Raw genomic sequence first — 20,562 nt, forward strand, 5'->3', positions numbered from 1 at the left:
ATGGGAGGGAATTGCTAAGTGTTTTCTTTAAAAAAAATGAAACTAAAACCATGTCTCTAGAGAAAAATTATTGTTTTCACACACAAAAAATATTTCTTTGTTCCTAAAGCATGTCTAAATGCAGCTCATAACTTAAACTCTGTAGATTCTAAACCAAATACTTCCAGTTCCCAGTAAAAAATAAACCATCTTTAATTTCTATTTAGTATTTTTTTCACTGGGGAGGGAAAAAAAGGGGAAAAAAAAGGGAAAAAAAACCTATGCTGTTTGATGAGATGTAAAATCTGGTAATTCAGGTCAGACTGTGCTTATAATGTCCTTAATATTTTCTCATCAATAAATGAGAGTATCATGGATGAATGCCATTGTGTGAGAAGGTAGGACAGTAATCAGTGTGGACACATACGAGGGTTTTCATACGCACATGCACAATCAGATGCAGAAATGCAGAATGAGAAGCAATTGTCTAGGTGGCAGATGTCTAGAACAAGACTAAAGAGAAGCATGGATCATGTGCTGGGTAGAGGTGGAAAAGGTAGATGCCACAGAGGAATGCCTGAATGGCTTTCCGGAATGCATCAAACAATCCTTCCACTCTGTTCAGGGTTCCTAGTGCTTTAGACAAGTTGCTTGCTGCAGTCCTGGGCAGTGAACTTCACGAGGGCTGAGGTGGTTTGCAGACAGTACTGAAGTCATCATGAAGACTAATTGGAGATCTAGCATAGGAGAAATGAGGAGAAAAATTGAAATCATATACATTTGTACACAAAAAAAAAAGGAGACAGTTGAGAAGGGACTTAATATTCTTCAGTTATGCCAAGGTTTCTCCAAAGATGTGACTAGCATATCTCAAATGCACTGATACAGATCACATATTGGGAAAATCTTCCTTGTAATTAAAATACAGAAGTACTGGAATTGATTTCTGAGGAAATTAGGGAGATTCGACCTTTGAAAATCTTTGAAAACAGCTTAGACAAATGTCAGTGAAGATTGTCTCTTGGTCAGAAGGAGAAAAATTATCTTTGGACAAATATCTGTTCTGAGCCTATGATTCAATGATCTTCTAATCATTGCAACCAAAAGCAGTTTCTTTCTTGCATCTTTATCCAGACAGATTGTTTTATAGGTCCTCTAAGAAAATACTTATTGCAGCACTAATGAAGCATCTGTTTAACAGTACTCAACACTTCTTTCTCCACAGCAGTCTTAGAAAGGAATTGAAAAAAATAATTAATTTCAACTAAACCTGAGGGGAAATAACATGATACAATTTTCCACTTTCAAGTAGGCCAACATTGAGTTTCACACATCTGCCTTTGTGAATAATGCTAAACGTTATTGTGTTAATTGTTTTGGTTTTACATATAACAAAGCAAGCAATTTAGGAGCATACAGTGTTTGTGCCACTGATATAGTAAAATCTGAGAGGAGGATCAATTAATTGAGTTCTCTGTACAACTATTTTTAAGGTCTTTCCTGCAAATACTGAGTAATAATTTGATTAGTCTAGACAGAGTAAGTTCAAGTTGATAACTCTGTGGTTTATTTGAAACTAGTGCACTGTAATCCCCTCCCTTTTGTATTCTGAAATTTTGTTGTTCATATTTTGAGAAGCTTGTGTCCAGTCACTGTAGTTTTTGAAAAATTCTTTCATACTAGATGATTCAATTGGCTGAAGCTATAATAGGGTTAACTTGGAATTAACCACAAGGATGGGAAGAGCATAGCACTTGAAAAATGATGTGAGAAAACAGATTTAGGACTTGGAAGAAATAAAGACAAGGAAAGGAAAACAGCTATGATATGATATTTTTTTACTCATCATAGGATCTGAAAAGCAAGCTGGGTGGGGTTTTTTGTGTTTGTTTCATGCATCAGAACTAAAAAAAAATCACACACAGTAAATATTCGAGGTTGAGGTTTAAACTTCTTGTCAGAGATGATGCCTGAAGCTTCCTTGTCATGATTGAGTAGTTAAAATACTTTTTATTAGAAAAAAGACAGATTTTTATAACAGAGACCAGTCTTTCAACATACAAAATTTTCACTGGCCACCTAGGAGATGCATTACGAAAAGCATATGGCATGAAGGATGAATTCCATACAATTTAAGAGTTATCTTTTGGCTATTACTACACTTCCATTTAGTCTTGGCAGCTCTAGAATTTCTAACTGCAGAACTAGTTAACAAGTAAATATAATGTTTAATAAGGTCATAAAGCATAATGTTTCATAAGGTCACTAATTACATTTCATTGTCATATACTGTTTGAAAGTTAAAAGCATTATTATTTTCTTGTTGCAGCTCTGAGGAAAAAAAAAGTGTAGTTACTGGTAAATCTTGGATGCATGTTTAGGGTGTTCTTTTTTGTGACTCTTTACTGCCAGATTCAGTATAGATTTAGGGCTAGAGGGGCACATTTCAGTAATTATGTTACAGAAAACCAAAAAGCTACAGGGGCAGGCCAGTGTGCAATTTAAGTAGCATGGCTGAAGTAGAACGAATAGGGATACTGTTAGCGACCATTTCTGGAATGCACACTGTTTCAGTTTGCTGTGGCTAGTGTACAGGAAACACTAAAACAGCAGTGCTGCCTTTTTCCTACCACAGTGTTCCTCTGAGCAGACTAGATGCCACAGAGTGGAGTCCAGAGCTTTGTGTGCTCTCCAGGCAGGTATAATGGAGTAGTCATGTGTTCCACATAGCACAGTGCCCTGTTTCCAAGGACAAAATAAAATAGTGTCCGTACTTGGATATATGTGAATTCCATGTGCCCACAAGACTATCCAGTTTAACCCTGAGAAAAGTTGTATTACAAACTCAACAAGACATTATTTCAGGGATTTTTGAAAAAAGCGTATTATTCTCTTGAATTTATGCCAGCGAGAATTTAAACTGATAACAGTTGTATAATTCAGAAGCAAAGGTCTAAACAGTCTAAAGAGTAATAAAGCAGTCCTAATGCAAGCAGGGAGCAGTGCTTAAAATGCACATATTCAGTCTTTGTCTATGTTCTTACCCCATGCTGAAAGGTAGTGAGATGGAGCTTTCTTATGCTCTCTGATACATCTTAAAGTGCTTCATATAGACAAACATTCTGAACTTTTCACAGTACACGTTTTTGCATCTGATAAAACACCACCATGCTTCACAGCTGGACCCACAAAGATCAGTTAACGTTGTGCCCAGAATGCATATAGGTAAGAATAAAAGGCAGTGATAGATTTCTTAGATTTCTTTTTTTCCCCACCTGCTTTTGCTCCAAGTGGTGATGTTATTAGTATTATTAACGTAATCCCTTCTGGATATCTTGATGTTTCCACGATAGAAAGTGCGAGTTGAGTGTCATGCTAATAGAAATGTATTTTCTTATGATTCTTATAAAGCCACCCTGTTCAGAGTCTTGACTGAAAGAACAGAATGGATGATGAGCACTTATAAAGATCTGGTAGACAGAAGTAATCATGAGTTTAAAATTTCTCTGTCTGCACTACACGTAGTACATTAGTTAGAGTAATGAAGACCCGTAAGCTACTCAACTAATACACATTCCAAAAATCCAGGCTGGGCTGTGATGGAGGTGGGAGTGTTTTCTTGCTACATTATGGCATTCCCCTGATTTGTGGCCAATTACTCAAGTTATAAAATGGCTGTTAATCATGGAAACTCTTTATATTACCACCAAAAAATGCTGAAACAGTCCTTACAAAGCAAAGCTTCTGACAGAAGCTATTAAAATGGAGATTTAGTCATTTCTCTTTGTGGGGCTAGGAGTTAGAAGGAATAACCATGGTGGAAGAAGCAAAATCGGTATGTAGTGCTCTGGCTAAGGAGGAGTTTTGAAATTTTGGCTGCAAATGAGTGAATGCTGCTGCCTGCCAGTTTCATTCTCTCTGTGCCTTGAGGGGTTTTCATTTTGCCAGGAGCAATTTTTCTTCCTTATAATTTTGAATTTACAGTTTTAAAAATATACTTGCCCCAGTGCAGATTTGAGACTATACACAGACTTTGTCAAAACTGATCAATGAAAAGTGAAAATAAGATGTATAAACTCCTCTTCACCAGGAGACTGCTGTCAGGTGGCTACTGAAATTCAGCTCATGTCATTTCTTTTCCTTAAGAATTGACAACTTGAGGGAGACTTGTCTTGTCTGACAACACAGGAATATTTTTAGCTAAAACATTTTCCAGCTGATAGGCACAGCTAAATCCCTTGTTTGTGTATTCTCCTTGGCTTTGTATTTTTGCTGACCTGGCAAATTGCATTCACCAAATTATTGCATTAGTTTGATGACCAACATAGTATTCATGCAAAAACTGCAGTCAGTGCTGAAAGTAGTCTTTTGAAACAGGTAGGTATCATTAGCTGCATTTCTCTAGTTAAATCTCTTTCCCCTGGTCGTTCCTAATGCCAGTTTCTAAGTCTTGCTTGTTTTAGGGGAAAAACTATTAGTTTGTGACCCATCTTCCTCTTTATAGGATGAGACTGTGGGGAGGAAGAATGCTATTTAGAAGCAGCAAAACAAAGATAACATAAAGGGGCATGTGTAACTGCAGGTTCATTTGTGCAATATCCAATCAATAAAAACAGTTGCATATGTTGCTCCTTGATAGATTTCCACCTTGATGCTGATTTTGGTGTACATGCACTGGGTAGCATAGCCAATATATCTCTTGGACAGTTTTGCCTGGGAAACTGCATTAAGTCATACTGTCAGAAGACATCTGCTTCCACTAGCATTGCAATGGTGGCACATTATCAGTAATTAACCAGTGCCACCTATGTATGTGATCTTCAGAGGCTTGTAAAAATTTGTCTCTTGTAAAAATAGATCACTGCATATAAATGGTAACTGAGTTCTTAAGTTCATTTTAATATGAAATATATGAGTGCAGCAATTTTTCTTTTTTTCATTTGACTCACTTCAGTTTATTCACTTGGAGGAAAAAGGGATGATGCTTTCTTCTGAAATGTTGTGTTTAACTATGAAAATATGAACAGAAATTGAAAATCTTTGTTCATGTTAACCAACCCAGAAAACCTAAAGGCCCATACCTACAAAGTCCTTCAGGATCCTGCTTACTTTTTAGGGTTTAGTTTCAGTGATGCATGAATAGTTTTGATGCGAACAATAAACAGTGTATTGATTGGCATCCTGTGCCATCTTCATGCAGAGCTATTCAAGTAGAAACAGGATTGAGATACATTTCTCAGGATACTCTTCAAACTATGCTTTAATGTGAATTGACAGTGCCTGGCATCTTTCAGTGCAGACCCAGTAACTTTTTCCAAGTCAGATAAACTGTGTAGTTTGGAAAAACTTAGATTGTAGCTGCCTGTATTTTGTCTAGCCTCCATGATTGACTGGAGGATCTCAGGCCTACAAATCATAGCTCCAGCATTTGTCATAAATGCTAATAATTAAAGGATGGGGAAAAACTGACATAAAGTCAGTTCGGTTCGTGGTTCATACACAAAATTAGCTCAGTGTTTAGTGAAGAGGCCATCTGGATTACCGTATGGGAAGTTACTTCAAAATATAACTTCATGTTAATATCACTGTGCAAAATGAACAATTTCCTTGAAATGCTGACATGGCCTTTAGTATCTTCTCACATCTCTTTGTGTAAGAACATCCCTTGGGGGCACCTATTTATGGCTTTATTATTGTAATTTAAAAAAACCCCACAATTAAAATATATTCGAGGAATTAAAAGCAAAAATATTAACAGGTGAAGTCTCAGTATTCAGTTTCAGGAGTTCTAGGGAAAATTCCCTTATTAAAATCCATAAAAATCAGTTTGCTGCTATGGTTACAAAGCTGAAAACAGAAGTCTGGAAACATGATTCTTCAGAAATATAACCAGGGGATAATTAGCATAATGTTGGATCTGGCAGAGTAAAGAGGAGAAAAAGAGATAATTTAAGAGTGTGCAACAAAGTTAGTACACCACCACACAAATTAGTCGAATATCTCAGAAATATTAACACACTTTATAAACACTAACATTCCAAAAGGCACCAGAGACACCAAGGAAATATCAGGAGACTGTAATTTCAGAATTAAGTGGAGGAGATTAAAACAGTTTTGTTGGTATTATTATTTAACAAGAAATGAACTCATAAAGTCTCAGAGCATGTAAGACCAGATTCTCATGAGTTCATCCTCATTTAATAACATCACATTACCAGTGGCCTCATTCAGTAGTGGAGACAAAACTTGTCATTTAAAAATGAGGGTGCTTTTGAGGAGAAGAGTGATCTCATAATTTATATGATTCTTCCCAACTTTATTCTAGTGTTAAGTGTCCCTGTTACAATTCACACAAATGTCCTTCTGTTCATCTGCAAGACATTTTGCAGGAGTGAAGGCTTGCCTGGAGGCACTCCTGCAGTCCTGTGTGTTGCTCTATTTTAAATAAAGAAACAGATTTCTTCTGAATGGCATTTCAAAGGGTCTAACAACAAAAGTATGATTCTCATTTAAATTCTGTCTGCTATTTCAGCCTTGCTATTTCAGTCCTGGAAAAATTAGTTGATGATTTCTTGTATCTAATATACATTTGATTTTTCTCTTTACAAATTGCTTCTTGCATGTCTAGTTTTAAGAAACCTTACTATTTAGAATTTGTGGAACACAACCACAATCCCTCATTTTCCTCTATTTTTCTGTTTACTCTCTCACAAAAGAGTTACAGTCCTGATGCTGTTGGAGATGCTGGAGTACCAATGATAAATCTAATTATTGTCCCTTAATAAAAAGAGATGCTTTTTGGTTTTTGACAAGTATGTGACTGTAATTCACCAAGAAACCTCATCCTCCAGTATGTTTTCCTATCCTGGTATCTACTTGGATAAGTATCCAAAACCTAGGTGTTTATTTTCGATAACCTGTCACATATCAGAAGGTCAATCATACTTTATAACCTGAACTCCTTTTCTACAGATTATTCTCCTCTTCATGCTATCAGTGACATTGAATTAGTTTCCCAATAGGGCATGCCTTTAAGGTAACAAATTGCCAGCTGTCTGTCCTAAAGAGTTTATATTAATATGAAGAAATTATGAAAAATACCCCCTAAGATAGTAGTTTAAGCATTAACTACCGATTTCTGTGCCAAACTTTACTTCTAAATTTTGAAAGAATATCTGTTTAAATAGCCATAATGTTTAACTGAAATCTCACTTTTAAGAGTTTGAAAAATTATTGCTATGCTGGATACTGTTCCAAAAAACTCCATAATTTTTATTCAAAGCAACTGCTGAAGAATAAGACCTTATGTGTAAAGGTTAACATTGGTTTCACCTGTAATGTACTGAATATGAAACACTTGTGCCTTTGATTTGTACTAGTTCTCCGATTTGACCAAATTCTTAGCTTTGAGATTTATTTACTAGATGGGCTTTTTCCCAAAAGATTTAGTATGCTTATTTCATAATAACCTGATGTTAATGTATGCTCCTAATGTTGATGATCATTGTTAGGGTGATATCATGTGTGTTCCTCAGTTGTTATGTCAACACTGGTTATCTGTGAGAAAAATCCAGGAGAACTGAACTCTGTCCAGTCTCATTGGAACAGTAAACTGACCTAATCGTTTTTGCTTCTTTCACACTATGTTCAACTCATTCAACCCCAACAACCACCTTGAGAAGAAAATTCCAGTAGTAGCTTAATCTAGGAATCAAAGTTACGACTAAACATCACACTTGTTCCATCTCTCAGTGTGTCATTGCATGAATTTGCATAAATCATTCTATTTGTGATTTTTATTTTTTTTCTTTCCTCTGTACACCTTAAGAAAACCCTTGATAAATATACAAACGTACAAGGAATTCAACTTAGATACCATGGAAGTAGGGAATTTAAAGAAACAGGAGATGATTACCAGTGACCCCTACAACCAGTTTTACTGGACTTCCTTATTTACACAATATAATATCTTAATGATAAATGATTTGCTCATTATTGTGAGTTTTATGTTATGTGTAAAGAAAGGATAGTGGAAACAAAGAGTTAAAGCTTCTGTACTGTGTGCACTTTTCATAGAAAAGGGGGATAATCTGGACAACATGAAGAACAGGCTGAAAGATGCTGATGAGAAGAACTCCATTCTCCTGAGAGCCTTGAATGAAACCTTAGGAAAGCTGTCAGCCATTCCTAATGGTAAGCTGGAAAAGTACTGCAACTCTGGACTCATCCCTGCTCTTTTGTTTCATTTTCCATCACTTAACATCTGTCTGATTAATCTTTGCTTTTGTTCACACTGTGTCTACTTTGACCATTGGGTGCTGTAATAAGATGAAGAGGAGCAATTTGAGGGAGAAAACTGAATTGAAGACAGTTACATGGTATCAGTTTGTATTTTGGCACTGTAAAAAGTACCATGCTTCTGCAGTTTGCAAAAGGCTTCAGAAGGAAAAGAATTACGATATCAGGAATTATGATACAATCTGAGACAAATAGTCTTTAAACATGAAAAGTCTTTTTATGAAACCACTGTTTAATGAACCATTATAATTTAACCAGTATAGTTTAGCCCAAGAAGAATAAAGACTTACTGACTTTACAGAAAAAGCAAGATTAAATTTGCTGGGTATGTTTCTACCACACACTCACTGATTTATGCTGCAGTATAGTTTCCAGTCGCTGTTTTGATGTTGTATATCTATTTTAGACTGCAGATTGCTTAGAACTGGAAAAGGCTTTCCTCAATGAACTCTGAAGTACTATGCACATCCATAATTCTATGCAGCCAAATAACATTTTAAATAAATCTGCAATACTCATTAAAATCCTGAAGTCCTGGGATGTTAGCTACTTTGTGTGGTGATAGTAAGAGACACAGAGCTACAACATAGTTTCATTATAATGGATCATTACAGTGATAAACTGAATGTTTGTTTTAGAAAATAAAAAGGTTTTTATCAATGTAATTTGCTATGACTTTTCAAGGGGCACTAAACTGAAGATACACCTTAAGAAAAGTCTCTAAAGAAAATCTGTATTCTGCCTGATTTGTGATGGTCTGGAAGGTTCAGACTGCAAGTAAAAACTTGGCATGAAAAACAATTTACTACTCATCTTCCACATTTCTATGGGTTTAAGATTCCAGATAACTGAAAAGTTTTGGTTTAGGCTTAGTGATCCTTGAAATCAAGTGTTCACAAAAATTTCTTTTAATATGTCACGCTCATCTTAAGCTGTTTCCCAGGTTTTGGCCATGGGTGTTGACATAACTGTTTTTCTTCTTGTGCACAGATAGATGTCTCAGTCAAACAAAACAGTCCTCTAAGGCCAGTTGACCTTAGGACACAGAATACTAAATATGAAACAAGCAAAAGAAATATGAAATATGCAACCATTAGCAATGTAATAAACTCTTGTCAGATTAGAGTTACAGAGTGCTTGCTCTTGGGACAAGGACAGTCATAAAAACAAGCAAATGTGTATTAAGAATGGAATTCAGAGCAAATAAATGGCATGGATAAGAAAATGCAGTAAATTAGCTGTCCAACAGGGAAATAATGAATGAGAACGGGGAAGGAAATGACCCTGTCATGTATCTTGTTCTTCAAGGATTCAAGAAAGCAGAGAGCAGCTTAAACTAATAATTCTTGTGCCCATGGTATACTAATAGCCAAACAGAAGCAGAAAGATTCGAAATGGGATAGATGGGAAAATCACCTTAAGACAAGGACCCACACATGCAGGGATGGCATAATTTAAAGTGTGGCTGAAAATAATGTTCACAGATGTTCCACAGAAGGAGAAGGACCTGCCTAGGAGGCCATTTGAAAACCTATACTGTTGATGCCTTGAAATGGAGAAAAAGTCTGTATTTCCCATGTCTTCACACGGTCATAGAATTGGGAATGTGCAATCTACTTCATGCAAATGTTGGCATAAGCTAACTTTTATTAATTACCTCTTAGTCAGAGCTTGAAAGAAATCACAACTTCCCGTGCCTTCTCCACTACTTCAGTGCAGCCTGTAACTTCACAGACTACCACAGGAAGCCCCAGTCAGTATGACAAGTGGCACTGTCTCTATATGGTTGTTTTAGAGAAGTCCAAACTTCTGAGCTACACTCCAAAATTCTCATATGTCTGAGGGACACGAGTGTATCTTGGAGAACACAAGGGGAAAACAACTCCAAGAAGTTTCACGGGAAGCAGGTGACAAAGCAGGTTCCTGAGGGTCCCATGACTCCACTGTGGTGTGGTGGTAGGCTGGGAGTTCACATTAGTTCCCTTTCAAGCTGGAGTGCTGAATGGAACATTTTCTGCTTGCTCATTTTCTCCCATCTGTGGGAATTCAGAAAATTTGATAGTTCCCTAGTCCAGCACAACCTGTGCTGCTGGTTCGTCATGGGATGTAATCCTGGTGTGGCAACAGCAGCTGAGCTGCATGATAAATTTTAAAGCAGTGCAATTTACTAACACAGAATTTGAATTAAATACCTACTTAAATACCTAGCGGTCTGTTTTGTCATTTATCAATAGCAGAATCAAAACCATTCCAGACTTGAATGTTTTCATCCCAAAGATAGGACATGTATTTTGCAGACAGAGAGGTGGGGCGTTAGATAAATTACTCTGCTCAAGGTCACCGAGGATGTCTATGGATGTCTGTGATTCATTCAGTCGATGGACCCTTGGTCTCCTGATTCACAAGATTATTTATCACAATTTCAGCTGAAACACATAGAGTTAGATTTCTGTATACTGTACATCAAAACATTGAAATTCCTGTTTCTATTATAAGTATCAAATATTATATCTGACACTTGATCAGAAGTTAACCAGTGAGTCAACAGCAACAACAAAAATGCACAAAAAAATCACAAAAAATTATTTATCCTTTACATACAAATGGGACTGGAGCATCTTCTCTTCTTCAGGTCCATTTGATATCTAAGGAAAGACATAAAGGGCCAGATTCTGCAGTCCACACAACTAGTAAAGTCTTACTACATGTGGAGCTTTCAAAGAACACAACACAATTTAAGATGGCAGAATTTTGACCCAACTTTATTCTTAAGATGTGAGAAGGAAACTTCTGTGCTCTAGACAATCATTTCATTAACCTTTTCTACCTACAGATACAGCTATAAAGGTACAGGCAGCCAAAGACAAAGCCAGACAAGCCAACGATACTGCAAATGATGTCCTGGCCCAGATTAAAGACCTCAACCAGAATCTCCTGGGCTTGAGAAACAACTACAGTAAACTTGCAGATGATGTGGCGAAAACTAATGCTGTTGTAAAGGATCCTATCAAGAACAGTAAGATCTTTTCTGGGTTGTTTAGTGATTTTTTTTAATTTTTTTTTTCAGTTTGTGATTTTCATTTTGCATCTCAAAATGAAACTGAGACACTCCAGAATATCACTCACATGGTGTTACTACAGTATGCTGGAATAAAAGAAATCTCTATCACTTCTATTTTCTGAACTTTATATATAAAAAGAATTTTAAATTTTAAGGACTGCTGCTAGTAGTTGGAAAAAAGCTAACGTAAGCAGGATTGCCATGTAGTGGATAGATTTGCTCCCCAGGCTACTTTTAAAAGGATTTAGGAGATGAATAATCAAAGATTCTGACTGGCAATTCACCCCTTGACTCAAGCACTAACCCTGTCTTCAGTCAGTCAGATAATCAGTTCTGGGAGAAATGCATGACTTCTTTCATATAAATTAGTATTTTTTTGGTAGAACACTGAAAATCCTTAAGAAGAAAGAGAAAAAGGAGATACTTGAAATGGTTTTTTGTATGTGTTGTTTTTTTTAACAGTGAATTCTGTTATCATATGTGACAGTTGCTTTAGCATTTTCACTTTGGTTATGATGGATAAAATTGAATTTTAAATTACAAAACATTTTATGGCAGATTATAGAATATACTGTATAGGACTATACAGCCAGGGGTGACCACAAAACCAGAGTGTCTTTACAAAATTACTGAAAGACTAATTTCTCAGCTAACCTGAGCTCCCCAGATTGTTGTCAGCTTGGTGAAGCTGGGCACCTAAAAACATCCAGTTTAGGAGGATGTCATTCTCATTCTGTGGACAAATACTCTCTTCAAATTGTAGCTGTAACAGTGTAGGTTAATCCCAATGGCTGTTTGTCACTGTGTGCCTATTGCAAGTTCCTGATCTCTCATCAACTAAGATACATGTGTGAGCCCCAGGTATAATCCCCAGCAGGCAGACCGATCCATACTAGTTTAGACAATATGAAAAGTAGTTATTGATTCAAATAGTACGGTTGGGTTACAGTGGGGGATGGAACAAGCAGATCTCTGAGGTAATGACCTCTGGCAAGGTAGCGATAAACAACTGAGAAGTGGCCTAAAAGCAGTAATTTCTTGGCACTGTGGGATCTAGACTAGGCCATCTGTCCCAGCCCAAGTATTGTAAAACTGTGTGTACACTAGCATTTTAGTTGAGATTAGGAGTGATAATTTAGAAGTGAATCTCCTGATTGTCCCCCGTCACCATTATTTCGTTCACATCAAGGAGTAGTTTTAACAGTTGCAAACTCTTTCTCGTCAGGTAAAGCTTAACTGAAAGATGTTCTCAAGAAGTACACTTTTACTACTCTCCAACCGCTAATGAATGCTCATTCTAATGAATGCTCTATTAGAATAGATACAGAGTATACCACTCAAATGTATGTAGTATATGTTGGCACTCACACCGACACGCTAAAGTAGACATAGCCCCTCATGTATGTCAGAATTCAAGCCCTCAATTCTCATTATGTAGATGTGCAATATATAAAAAGTAATTTTTTTCTAGACTAATCCTGTCTCTTAATTTACATTTCTGTTTAGATCTGTAAAACATTTTCTTACATCATCTTTGTTTCTTCTCTTTTCTTGTCTCCCTATTTTGCCTACAGAAATCAGTACGTACATTTTCTTTCTTGCTGCTTTTATTGTGTCTTTTCCAGTAAACGATGATACACTGTTAACTACCAAAGCCTCTGCATGGTGCTCTGTGTTTCACATTCATTGAAATAGTTAAATAGTTACTTTTTCAAGGCTCTGAGATAAAGTGATTTGGTAACTAGTTTCACTTATGTGAAACCTTAAGAAGCATCTTGAAGGTTTGGTATCAATGTCTGGGTGTCTCTTGAAAAACAGATATGCAGACTTTCATGCTTTATCTAAGCATCATTATTATTTTCATTCAATATACCTTCTTCTGGTAAATGCAGGTTTGTCCCTTTCAGTGTCATCCACACAAACCCATACCCTCATGCTAGTCAAGTGTTGCAATCCTTAGATCTGCTGATGAATTGTCAAAGAGAGTGCATTGTTTGGTGGTTGTATGTTGAGAGGTAGAAAAGTCATTTGAAGCTTAAAGAAAAAGAGAGAAAAAGTATCCTTGTGAAATTATCAAATTCACCTAAAAAAAAAGAAAATATTTGAAGTTTACTGTCACAGTTTCTTAATCTGCTTTCAGTTCATGTATAGAATTCTAAATTTGTGACCAGAATAAAGCCTTTTTCTAGTTGTGGCCATTATAGTTAATTCGAGAATTCAAGTTAATTCTAACCCAGTTTCAGAAATTACTAATGGAAACTAACCAGTTTTCATTAATATAGCATTTTCCTTCAGAACTGGATTTTTTTTAAAATAACGAAAGTAAATATTTCATTTGTAAGTGTATTTTGCTGCAGAAAGTGTTTTCCATTAGTTACCACTTCAAAATGCAACTTTAACACCTGCGTTTGCTACTATTGCTGCTTTAACTCGATTCTAAATATTCTTAAATTACCTTACTCTCTTCATGTAGTTTCCTAGTCTGTGTGTACCTCATAGGAGCATATACAATCACTTGAGTATTACGTATGCACAATTTCCTTGGATTTTATTATTGCAACGTATAATTACTTTCACACTATTCTCTAAAATTCTGCCTTGTTCTTTCTTATGAAGTTGCTGATGCAGATTCCAGTATTAAAACTCTAGAAAAGGAAGCAGATCGTCTGCTAGATAAAATCAAGCCAATCAAAGAACTTCAGGATAATTTAGGGAAAAACATTTCTCAGATAAAAGAGCTGATAAACCAAGCTCGGAAGCAAGCCAATTCGGTAAGCCCTCTTTCTCAGTAAGATGAACTTTTGGATATTGATGGTATTTTATTTTCTACTTTTCTATTTCTTTTGTACAGGGTGAATCCTTTCTGATTCTAAATGTGTAAAAAGAGCAAATAACAGAGTATAATTTGTCAGATAAAAATAGAATATTCTGATAATTTTCACTCTGTGTCTTGTTTCTTTATTTAAAACATGCCCTTGTTAAATGGATAACATCTGTAGGAATAGATCTGGAAAAGTTATTATTTATGAAGTATTGTGGATGATAGCACAGCAGAGGAGTCACAACATCATTGATTTTTTGTGAAAATGAAAATGTATTTTTTTGCCTCAATACTGGTATTAAGCCCCTGATTTCTTTTAATAGAACTTATATTATCTGAGAATGACACCATCTCAAACCCACTGAAATTGAGTGTATTTGCTTTTTCCATATTCTTAACTTTCTTTGTGTAGTAACAGTTCTGAGGTCTTAAACTTGAGTTAAGAATATATTTCTAATAGTCTATCCCAATGGACTAAAAGAGTTTGGAGTCCATCTGCCAAACTCAGTAATACTCTAAACTTGAGTATCTGCTGGTTAATACCAAGGTTATTCAGCTTGTGACCTAATGTAGCAAAGGAAAAAAATTCTTGATGGTACTTAAGAAAACTTCCTGAAAAATGGTTGGAAAAAAGTAATCTACAGAATAATAGGATCCTGGGGAAAAGTGTATTCCATATATTCAATGAAATTTGCACAAGATAGAAAGACAAGCTGCAGTGATGATATGGTTTTGTTACATTCATCATCTCTCTGAAAGCTCTGATGTACTTAACTGCTCAGCATTTCTGGGATAGCAAAATCATGAGTTTGGTCATATAATGTATTCCTTTTTGACAAAGTTTGCCCTAAGCATAAGGTGATAACGTTATGTACATCTAGTCTAATAGAAAAACATGTCTAGCTGGAACTGAAATACCATTGTACTGTCATTATGTCTATGCTGGCATTATGAAAGCAAACAGTGTACCGTTTTTATCTGTGCTCAGAGCCTGAGGAAACTAGCACACATATTCAAATGCATATGTCACTCAGATGTGAAAATGAAACTTAGTTATGAGTACCAACTCAAATAGGGGCTATGTAAAAGCAGTGATAGACGCAACTATTGGTTTAAACGTAATTGTTACAAGGTGTCTTAAATTGGCATAATCAAAGATATTACAAGGAAAAAACAGGTCATCCTGTCTACCCAATAGCAATGTGCTATGATTCCTTCAGGAGTGTTGCTTATTTTCCTGGCTGCCCATTCTACTTATAGACTATCTCTACTGTTAAAATTCCACTGCTGCTTCTGTTAGATGGTATATCTTCTAGCTCTTTTTAATCCATACAGTTTGTCCTTTCAAATCTGAATGCCAGAAAGAGCTTTTATTTCCCTTTAATAAACGATCACAGGAAGAAAATTCCATTTCTACCTCCTGTGCATATCCAAGCAACTCCCTATACATGTAACACAAAAATGGGAAAGAAGGAAAAAAAGTGTAATACTCTTATAATTATTTGGAAGCATCTAAAGTTATTTCTGAAATAATAAACAGTAAACTGATTTTTTTCTGCTATGCTTTGTTTGAAGATCAAAGTGTCGGTGTCCTCTGGAGGCAATTGTATTCGTACATACAGACCAGAAATAAAGAAGGGAACATACAACACCATCATTGTCAATGTGAAGACTGTAGTTGCTGACAATCTGCTTTTCTACCTTGGAAGTGCCAAGTTTGTAAGTCTGTCTCCTGCTTTTCATGTCAGGGTTGCTCAATCAAATCAGACTACTGACAAATACAGAAGATAAGAAAAGCTTTTTTTTCCTTGTAGAGGCTTCAAAGCAGTAGTAGAGGGCCTAAAATAATCTAGACATCTACTGTCTTTGGTATTAATCTAGGGACTTCTAAAATATGACAAACAAATATTTATTTATATTTTTTTTATTTTAACTAGAAATAAAATGTGAGACTTGTACATGGACCACATTAGAGCTTTAAAATTCTCAGTGCAGCCAGAATAACTTTTGCATTGCTTGTGGGTTTTCCATTGGGAATGAAGTAGCTAATCATCTTGCATCTGTCAAAGCTCCTATTTATTGTAATTTTAAGTCAAGACTACAATTCCAAGCATAATAAAGATGAATGATTCAGTTTGCCATGAACTCTATAGCAGGCAGACTTCTAGAATAATCAATAATAATGCAGTAAATGGGAAAAGTATTCTATTTCTAACATTTAAAACTATTTCTTTTGTTTACCTAATACAAAATGAAGATGCTAGATGGCATTGTGTATTACTCTAGAATCCTGACATCTTTCTGCCATCCAATGGATGTTTTACGAAGACCGTTACTCTGAGTTAAATCCTTCTCTTTATGGCTACAATATTAACATTTCTGTAAGTCTAGAATCTGTTTACTACATATCACTGACAGAAGTAATTTGCCATCTTTGGCTTAAGATTCCTTGTTTGAACCTATGAAAACAGGAAAGAGAGAATCTGATTGTAGATCACTGTGAGAATTAATGTTCATACTTTACTGTCTATATATGAGTTTCTGAAGCCTCAGTAGACCTTCGGAACTGTGAAGAGTTCTGAAAAACTTCCTTTAATGAAGTATGAGATTGTTTCTATTTTCATATTTTACATTTAGACTGACTTCTTGGCCATAGAGATGCGCAAAGGCAAGGTGAGCTTCCTGTGGGATGTGGGATCCGGTGTTGGACGGGTAGAGTATCCAGATCTGACCATTGATGATGGATTTTGGTACCGGATTGAAGCCTCTAGGCAAGTATATATTTCAATTTCAAGATTTTGTTGCTAAAGAAAAAATGGCTAAATTTAGTAAGTTGTTCTTCTTCAACTGTCCTCAAGTTGGCATACCTCAGGTTTACATGGAAATGTTTGCTGTGTTTGAAACATCAACTTTTAAAAAAAAGATGATGTCATAATGATGAAAAATTGTAGTCTGGTTTAATGAAAGCTTTTGAACCTACATACAATAGTACCAAAAGTATAGACACTACAATTACTATTGAAATGTGAATTGTTCTGTGTCAAGAATTTATTGTCATCACATATTTCTCTTCTAGCATCAAAAATCTATGACTGTTTTTATTCCTTTCTGTTTATTTATCACTCTATTGATTCTCTTCTTCAGCTAGCTTCCTTTTGAAATCAGTTACAGGTTTTGGCACTCAAACAGATAACTACTATTCTTTTCTCATTGAATTTAGCGAGGAACAGCTTTTCTGAATTTCTGGTCTTGGTACAGTACTCCAAATGAAAGGTCTGTCTTACACCAGTATCTTGATACTTAGTCAAAATGCCATGTCCATAGGCAGAACGTCTCTTCAACCTGGAGATACTAAAAGAGATACAATTCATGAAAACTCAAAGAATAAATATTCTGGAAAGTTAAACTATACTTTGTAATTTGGGATCAGATATTGAATACTTTTGAACTTCAGAAATATAGATAATTTAATATTCAAATTCCACATTTGTCAGTTGAAGCTTTTCCATTCAAATAGCAAACACTTGACATGTGGTGTAGTAATAATTACAGTGTAAGGGTTACATAAGTTCATATCCTTTATTTTCTACTTCCAAAAACATCTTAGTAATTTAGGTATCATCTATATTGCAATTTGATATGAAGCTGAGTAATTCCTCCTGCATCATTACAATTAACTTCACATAGCAATAAACATAGAACCAATAATATAGTCAGAAAATGGGAGAAAGAAAGAGAAGGAAGACAAAGCACTCTAATTCTGGTTACATCCATAGCTCTCAGAGGAGGAAATGGCATCCAGTTTAAATAATTTAGTGAAATCACAGAAATCAGCTGTTCAGAGTGGAGAATTAAATAAAATTATGGCACCATCTCCAGAAGCTGGCTTAATGAAACCTTATTGCTAGGAAAATACAAACTAGGGTACAATACAAATTGTTGAAATCTTCACCAGTTCATATTATGCATACTAAAACAGCTTCATGACACAGTAATGCCAGACTTTCATTTACAAGAAAGCTGCTTCAGCAGAATATGGAGCCAGGACATGGTATAAAAATTCACGCATCCTACAAAAGCACATTGCCTATTAAGCTGGTTGTACTGGATATATAGGGTGTGCATGCCATTAGTTTTTGAACAGACTGCTGGATCAGCAATTTAGAACAATTACAGCTGCACAAATCTGAAGAACAGAGCAGTGTTTAGGAGAATTACACTGCAGAGACATTAGTTGGATTTGTGGGATTAAGATGAAGAGTTTGGGACTGATTTTGCATTCTTAAAGCAGACTTCATAAATCACATACCCTACTGAAGATTCTTCAACTTTGAACAATTTAATCCAGTTGATAACTCTTCTCTGACTCCCTTCATAAGCTGTTGAAGAGTTCCACTCATTTCATTCCATCAACTTTTTTCTCCATTTTTCTGCTCAGTTCCAGCCACAGACTTTTTAAGTAACCTGACAGAGCTGCCTGCACAGCTGGAGCCCAACATCCACTTAGAATGGGGACATAAGATAAAATTATGGCCTTACTGAATTTTGACATTGTATTCAGTGGTAACAGACATTGACACATAATAATAATGCTATGGTAGGTTTACAGGTTGATAGCAATTCTTAATCGAGAATCCCAAAGGGCCTCTAAAAAGGAAGAGAGATGGTGGCACAGAGGTGGTGAAATTCTCAACATCACTCAGCACACTGAATGAAATCTAAATAAGAAAAAACTGACTGTTGAATAATGATCAGAGATGTTCGGTTAATGTCTGCACCAAAAATTCCAGTGTATTAAGACTAAACTGATAATTACTGCATCCGTTTCCAGGGACACTGTTAATTTTCATCCCCTTTTTATTTAAAGCATACTAATGCTTTGCATTTTATTGTATATGCAGAGTTTATCATGGAAATATTTTTTTTTATGGAATGGAAGTAAAATTTGTTTTTACCTATAGTAATTCCTGAAGGAATTCCCTACACTTTAATGGTACAGGAATTTAACAAATGTCACTTACAGACTTACTTACCTGATTACAGAGGCAAATGTGATTGGCATCAAGAACTGTAATCAATCAAAGTATCAATTAACAAAGGAAATCTGGCATAGCAGTCTGTGACAAAATGATTTAAAGCAGGTATGCAACATGCAAACAGTGTAAATTTTGTGAAACAGTCAAATGGATGACAGAATATTTTTGTGACTTGCTAGATCAGTGAAAAAGTGTCACTTGATTTCACAGGCCTCAATTAGGAGCAGGACCTGATTAGTTGTGATTTTCTTCAAGTGTGATTTAATTACCATTGTTTTAATGGTTAATGACATGCTTGAATGTGGCTGTCCTTAAAGGGACATAGAATGCTTGAATCACAAGTTCACTGCAGACACATCCAGCTCAACTCAGCACAAATTCAGTCCTAAACTACCGCGGTATATCTAAGCCATACTTTACAGTGATGATTTTCTGTGCTATCAAGGGCTTAAGGAGCAGAGGTTTCTACATGGTATTTTGTAATATAATGTTGATGACTTGTAAAAGTAATCTTATTTACATCATGCATCTCCTAAGGAGCACACCCTGCATGCATGGCATTATGTAAATTTTTCAGATGATCAGCCAAATAGTGCTGGTACACCTGTAATCTTCCAGTTATGCAGAACTGGCTATCACTAGAACAGTATCTTCTAGCCTGATGACTTGTCATACACAGGGTAGTAATGTCTTTTTGCTGTCAAGTTAGCCAAATTCTTTCTTCAAGCTCAATTGCCCTCCCTAAATAAGAGAGAATTATTTATGGAAGAGACTCCATTGTTAGCATTTCAGTCTGTTTGAAGATGAAAGACATTCATGCTATTTGTGACGTATTACGTGCCCAAAAAAGCGTCAGCCTGCTCAGTGACTTCTGCATTATTGCACTTGGATGTTTTTAAACTAGAATCTTGATTTCAGCACAATATAGATTGAAAGCACCAATGACTTCCTTTCATAGAGCATCAAACTTAAGCAGTTTAAAAAAAAGTTTTGAGCAACTGTTCGTCTTTCAACAATTACTACATTGATAACTTTCATCCTTTAAAGGGCTTCACATCAATAAACCTTCTGAAGGTAAAAATTTGGAATTTCTGCTGTATAGAAAGCTATCTACTTAGCATTCAGTTGATTTTGGAATAAAAAGTAAAATATTGCTGTTAAAAAGAAATTTTAAAAAACCTTTAGAATAATGTGGATGACTTTAGCCCATTTTTTCAAATTATTTGGACATCATGCACATGCCCCAGATGTCACTTAAGAGATTCCCTAGGAAACTGAGAGTCCCATCCATGTGGTTTCCAGAGCTGCCAGATCAAGGTATGGGTGTGTAATCAAAGAGCTCCAGTGGTTTTTTTGCAAATATGTAT

At 35.7% G+C, this 20,562-nt stretch overlaps 1 protein-coding gene across 1 annotated transcript in view; it reads left to right on the top strand.

Annotated features, from left to right (window-relative positions):
* LAMA2 (laminin subunit alpha 2) overlaps window positions 1–20,562 on the top strand; it is a 303,552-nt gene that overhangs the window by 238,256 nt on the left and 44,734 nt on the right. Inside the window, exons 43-48 of the mRNA XM_026844883.1 lie at window positions 8,056–8,172; window positions 11,111–11,293; window positions 12,913–12,918; window positions 13,955–14,109; window positions 15,735–15,878; window positions 16,797–16,930. Coding sequence (XP_026700684.1) covers window positions 8,056–8,172; window positions 11,111–11,293; window positions 12,913–12,918; window positions 13,955–14,109; window positions 15,735–15,878; window positions 16,797–16,930 — 739 coding nt within the window. The remainder of the gene's footprint in view (window positions 1–8,055; window positions 8,173–11,110; window positions 11,294–12,912; window positions 12,919–13,954; window positions 14,110–15,734; window positions 15,879–16,796; window positions 16,931–20,562) is intronic.

Source organism: Athene cunicularia (genome assembly GCF_003259725.1).
Source record: "Athene cunicularia isolate RWA chromosome 3 unlocalized genomic scaffold, athCun1 chr3_part1, whole genome shotgun sequence".
NCBI lineage: Eukaryota > Metazoa > Chordata > Aves > Strigiformes > Strigidae > Athene > Athene cunicularia.